The sequence below is a fragment of the Gadus morhua genome, chromosome 23 (assembly GCF_902167405.1).
Source record: "Gadus morhua chromosome 23, gadMor3.0, whole genome shotgun sequence".
In the NCBI taxonomy this organism is placed as follows: domain Eukaryota; kingdom Metazoa; phylum Chordata; class Actinopteri; order Gadiformes; family Gadidae; genus Gadus; species Gadus morhua.
In genome coordinates, this window is record NC_044070.1 from 18,986,798 (window position 1) to 18,992,797 (window position 6,000).

The 6,000-nt window shown below is 52.9% G+C and overlaps 1 protein-coding gene across 7 annotated transcripts in view; it reads right to left on the reverse strand.

Annotated features, from left to right (window-relative positions):
• Positions 1-5,929, reverse strand: part of kiaa1217 (KIAA1217 ortholog) — a 32,234-nt gene extending 26,305 nt beyond the window's left edge. For 6 of the 7 annotated variants that reach the window (XM_030348716.1, XM_030348715.1, XM_030348713.1 and 3 more), the window contains exons 1-3: positions 5,846-5,929; positions 4,337-4,523; positions 602-800 (exon numbers count right to left, since the gene is read on the reverse strand). In XM_030348716.1, coding sequence (XP_030204576.1) covers positions 602-800; positions 4,337-4,523; positions 5,846-5,914 — 455 coding nt within the window. In that variant the 5' untranslated portion in view covers positions 5,915-5,929. Of the gene's footprint in view, positions 1-601; positions 801-2,841; positions 2,969-4,336; positions 4,524-5,845 lie in introns of those variants that run through there. The other variant, XM_030348717.1, reaches the window with a different exon arrangement.
• Between the last annotated feature and the right edge of the window lie 71 nt (positions 5,930-6,000).

Sequence of the window (6,000 nt, forward strand, 5' to 3'; positions counted from 1 at the left end):
GGAAGTCCTGGCCACTTCCTGTGTGTGTGTGTGTGTGTGTGTGTGTGTGTGTGTGTGTGTGTGTGTGTGTGTGTGTGTGTGTGTGTGTGTGTGGGGGGGTCAAACACTGGATACAGACGAGGACTGGGACATCCTGGAGAACCAGGACAATCTTGCTCGTCTCATAGTTCATGTTCCTCATGTTCCTCACCAAACATCTCATAGCACATGTTCCTCATGTTCCTCACCTAACATCTTGTAGTACATGTTCCCCATGTTCCTCATGTTCCTCACCTAACATCCGCTAGCTCGTAGTACATGTTCCTCATGTTCCTCACCAAACATCTCATAGCACATGTTCCTCACCTAACATCTTGTAGTACATGTTCCCCATGTTCCTCATGTTCCTCACCTAACATCCGCTAGCTCGTAGTACATGTTCCTCACCTAACATCTCGTAGTACATGTTCCCCATGTTCCTCACCTAACATCTCGTAGTACATGTTCCTCATGTTCCTCACCTAACATCTCGTAGAACATGTTCCTCCTGTTCCTCACCTAACATCTCGTAGTACATGTTCCTCACCTAACATCTCATGGAACACGTTCTGACGTTCCTCACCTAACATCCGCCAGCTCGTAGTACATGTTCCTCATGTCATCCTTGACGTAGACGGCCACGGAGGGGGACTCCAGCATCTTCATGGTGAGCTGCTGGGGGAAGGCTCCGACGAACATGGCTCTGACCGTGTCCACGCTGGAGATCTGGTTGGGCATGCGGATCTGCCGGCTCTCATCCCCGTACTGCAGGTACAGCACACCTGTAGGAGCAGACCACATCACATCAGACCGGAGCCGACCGGATCGGACCGGACCACATCAGACCGGACCACATCAGACCGGATCAGACCGGACCACATCACATCAGACTGGATCAGACCGGACCACATCAAATCAGACCGGAGCACACCGGATCGGACCGGACAACATCAGACCGGATCAGACCAGAACTCATCACATCAGACCGGATCAGACTGGAACACTTAAGACCGAATCAAACCAGACCAAATCACATCAGACAATAAAGAGAATTCTGTTCTATCCTATTCTATTCTATCAGACCGGATGAGACCGGACCAGACCGGATTATACAGGTACAGAACACCTGCAGGAGCAGACCACATCCCGTCAGACAAGATCAGACCGGAACAGACCGGATCAGGCATTAGACCCATTGGATTTGTCCCCCCCCCCGCCGGAGGTCCCGATGACTTATTGGACGGTTTCTTCTGCACTTCTATTTGCCTCATCTTTTAATGATTAACGCTGCCTCTAAACATCTCTCTCTCTCTCTCTCTCTCTCTCTCTCTCTCTCTCTCTCTCTCTCTGTCTCTCTCTCTCTCTCTCTCTCTCTCTCTCTCTCTCTCTCTCTCTCTCTTTCTCTCTCTCTCTCTCTCTCTCTGATGTTTTATAGAGGGGAACATGGAGGCTGGCAGCGTCTCAGTCAGGAGAGGATGTCTGGGTCTGGTGGCGATAACAATCCCAGCAGATCGCTTCAGAGGCGGAGACTGAGAGAATTAATCAGGGCTTGGATTCCTCCAAGTGTTTCATGTGAGTTTGTGTTTTCGGAGAGCATTTGATCTACCGTCTTGACCGCGAAGGAAATGCAGTGTCTTTAAGATCTTTCAAATGACAGGGGAGAGGAGAGGAGGGGAGGAGGAGAGGAGAGGAGGAGGAGAGGAGGAGGAGGGACGGGAAAGTAGAGGATAAGGAAGCAGAGGAGAGGAGGAGTATGGAGAGGAGGAAGAGAAGAGAGGAAAGAAGTGTGTGTTCTTGAAGAGAAGATGAAAGGAGTGAGAAGTGTGTGAGTTTGATGTGTGTGTCTTGGTGTGAGCGTGAGTGTGTGTGTGAGAGTGAGAGTAAGAGAAGGGTAGACAACTTTGTGTGCGGAGACGGAGGAGGTTGGAACAGAATACGTTGAGCATCAAAGAGACTGCAGCCTCGACATCTGACCTCCGGGTGTGTCCTCCGTGCTGAGCTCCACCTCAGAGTCGACCACAACACCTCCTCCTGCTCCTCCTCCCTCTCCTCCTCTTCCTCCTCCCCCTCCTCCTCCTCCAGCCCTCAGACGGCTCCCTCCCCCCCTCACTAATTCAATAAACATCACCTTTATTCCGTCCACTACTTCTTACATCTGCTGCCGGTTGTCTTGACGACCGGCGCGTTTCCCCCTCTGTGAAACCGCCGAGCGATGGCGGCGGCCGTAAACACTAGCAGATGTCAGGGGAAATATTAGACAGGACCGGGCACGCTCCGGCAGTCACACGGAGAGACACCCAGAGCTCAAAGCCTCAAACTGCTGACTCTGCCTCCAGGAGTGGTCTAGTGGGCACGTCGACTCTCTCCTGGAAGAATGTTTTAACGAGCTGGCAGCAGCACCTCTGGCCAGATGTTCTTACCTGCAGCTGTGGGAGAATAAGAGTCTATTCACAGCGTGTGAGCGGAGTGCGTGTTAATGGTTCTCTCGGCTCGGTTTGAACGTGGGTTCTGGGTTAAGGTTTACAGCCCTGAAGAGGAGGTCTCCTTCAGCTCCACATGGCTGAGGCCGTTTCTAACCAAATGGACGACGTGTCGGCCTGGTCTCGGGAGAACTAACGCCTGGCTGACCATCAGGAACACAAGCACGGGGAGCAATGGTTTAACCTTCAGACTCCCAGTGGCCTTCTACTCACGATGCTGAAACATTATCCGCTACAAGCAGACCGAAGGAGAGACACACCGTGTTCCACGACAGAGACACTGAGCGTGAAGTAATCTCTACAGAGTATGAAGATAAGAAGCGTAAAGCGTAGCAGTACTCACAGACGTCCTCCTCAGCGCTCAGCTCCACCGACTTTCAGAACTTTCTAGATCTTTCTCAACGTTTAAAACTGGGAGGACGGGGAGAACTTCTGTGTCGCTGCTACCAACGTCAGCCCCTACTGCAGAACCACACTCTGCAGCCCAACCTCCACTGGCCAAGCTGTGTGTGTGTGTGTGTGTGTGTGTGTGTGTGTGTGTGTGTGTGTGTGTGTGTGTGTGTGTGTGTGTGTGTGTGTGTGTGTGTGTGTGTGTGTGTGTGTGTGTGTCCTGGAGGGAGGGACGCACAAAAGTGGTGCCCCACATTTCTCCTCCCCCTTCACCACACCACAAACACCCACGTCCCAGCCCATGGGTGTGTGTCTGTGTGTGTGTGTGTGTGTGTGCCTTCTAACTAAAGAAAACAGGGCCATTTGTGTCCTCCTTTACCATGCGACACACACACTCAGACACACACACACACACACACACACACACACACACGAACACACACACACACACACACACACACACACACACACACACACACACACACACACACACACACACACACACACACACACACACACACACACACACACACACTCACACACAAAGCCTCTGAGGACAACTTCCCTCACCCTGCAGACACACACCAGACCACTTTCACAGGAGTTGAAGTACCTCAACTTTATAGAGTGATGCAGCAGCCCGTGAATAATGCTCAGAATCAAATCGCTCTCCTAATCCTGTCAAGACGCGACACGCTCATGTGGTTCATCTGCTCTGCAGGAAGTCACTTTACAGGGAATAAAACGGTGGCGCTAGAAGGAGGAGAGAGGGAGGAGGCAGGAGAGATAAACATGGATATGAACGGATAGAGGAGGGGAGAGGAAAGGGGAGAGGGGGAGGAGAAGGGAAGGAGGGATGCGTGGAAAGAGAGAAGGGAGAGGGAGGAGGAGATTTATGGAAACGAAGAAGAGGATAGACAGACCGTCATTGTGTTACTGAGGTTCATCTCTCTCTCTCTCTCTCTCTCTCTCTCTCTCTCTCTCTCTCTCTCTCTCTCTCTCTCTCTCCTTCCCCCTCTCTCTCTCTCTCTCTCTCTCTCTCTCTCTCTCTCTCTCTCTCTCTCTCTCTCTCTCTCTCTCTCTCTCTCTCTCTCTCTCTCTCTCTCCTTGTTGTTGAGGAAGCCATGGTGACATGCAGCATGCGCAGCAGTGACGTCACCACGCATCCTGATAAAGGGGGTGGCCTAGCGGCTGAGTGTCACGATGTCTTCGACTTGACTCTGGACGGTCGGACGACCATAATCCAATGACGATCATTTGCTATTTGTATTGTTAAGACAGAAACGGCTGGTTGAGAAAAGTTGAGAATATTGTTTGGAGAAGTTGAGAGAAAGTTGCAAAAAAGTTGAGGAAAAGTTGAGTAAATGTTGTGGGAGGAGCCTATGCTTCCTGTTTGGTACCAGATGGGTGGGGCTTGGATGGGTGGAGCTGAGTGGACGTGGCCTTACCTAGCGACCGGTCCTTGGTCTGATTGGTGGACCTGACCACGGGCAGGCTCGCGCGCACGCGGCTGCCGCGGGTGAACGCCGGGGGGGCGTCGCCCTCCGACATGGTGTCCATCGTCTCAACCGACGTCACAGACATAGGCTCCGCCTCCTCACCACAGGGGGCGCCGCCGAGCTTCGGGCTCCTGCTCTGGAGGGGGAGAGAGGAGGGAGGGAGGGGGAAGAGAGGTGGGAGGGAGGGAGGGAGGAGGAGAGAGGAGGTGGAGGAGGGAGGAGGAGGTGGGAGGAGGAGGAGAGAGGAGTTGGGAGGAGGAGAGAGGAGGGAGGGAGGGAGGGAGGATAGAGGAGGTGGGAGGAGGAGATAGGAGGTGGGAGGAGGAGATAGGAGGGAGGGAGGATAGAGGAAGTGGGAGGAGGAGAGAGGAGGGAGGGAGGGAGGATAGAGGAGGTGGGAGGAGGAGAGAGGAGGTGGGAGGAGGAGATAGGAGGGAGGGAGGGAGGAGGTGTCAGAGATCATCGCATCACAACAGCAAGCTACTGCTGACACAACGTAGCGGGCACGTTGACATTCAGTTGCTACATTATATATTAAACCGCTATAAGCAGAGAAAACAAGCCGTTATCACACAACGCCGGGTTGACCTGGAAGGCTGGGTTTAGCTTAGCTTAGCTCATCTAAGCTAAGCTAAGCTAAATTAGTAAAAATGCTGCTGTGGCGCATGCTACCACATCTGCTGATTCCACACACCGCCGTGGCTAGGATTTAGTATGGTAATACTAGCATCAAAACAAAGCATCAAAACACAGCACACACACGAAATGCACAAGATGCTTTTAAACACCACCGAGAAACCGTTTTGAAGCTGACCATCGCCGAACGTTCTGCTCTCTACTCATGGGCCTGAACTCGGTGGAGAGTGGAGGAATTCCTTTCAGCTTCACCGGGGATCAGGCATTAAGCCCTGGAGGCTGAGCCCTCATTTTGTGGTCGGATCATTTGGGGCACACACACGCACAAACATGCTCACACACACACACACACACACACACACACACACACACACACACACATGCACACACACACATGCTCACACCGACAGACTCACAAACAAGCACACTCATGCTCACCCATTCACACATGAACGCACACATGCACACTCTAAGACACACACATGAACGCACATACACAAGCACACTCAGACACACGCATAAACACACACACTCGCACACACACACACACACACTCTAACACCGTTAGTTGAGCCACCACACGTTTCTCAGCCTGACAGACAGGAGGCAGCAGAGAGCAGGAGGAGGAACAGGAGGAGGAGGAGGAGAAGGAGGACGAGCAGGAGGTGAGGAGGAGGAGCAGGAGGAGGAGGAGGACGAGGACGAGCAGGAGAAGGAGCAGGTGGAGGAGGAAAGGAGGACGTGCAGGAGGTGAGGAGGAGGAGCAGGGGGAGGAGGAGGAGGAGCAGGGGGGGGAGGAGGAGGTGCAGGAGCAGGACTAACTGTGAGGGGCTGCTGTATTTTCACCAGGTAGGTCTGGAGGTCGAGCTCAGAGTGCAGAGAACAGAGCATGTTCTGAAGGGACTGACGGAGGGGAGAAAGAAATGGAGAGAGGGAGAGGGAGGGGGAGAGAGACAGGGTGGACGATGATGTAGAGA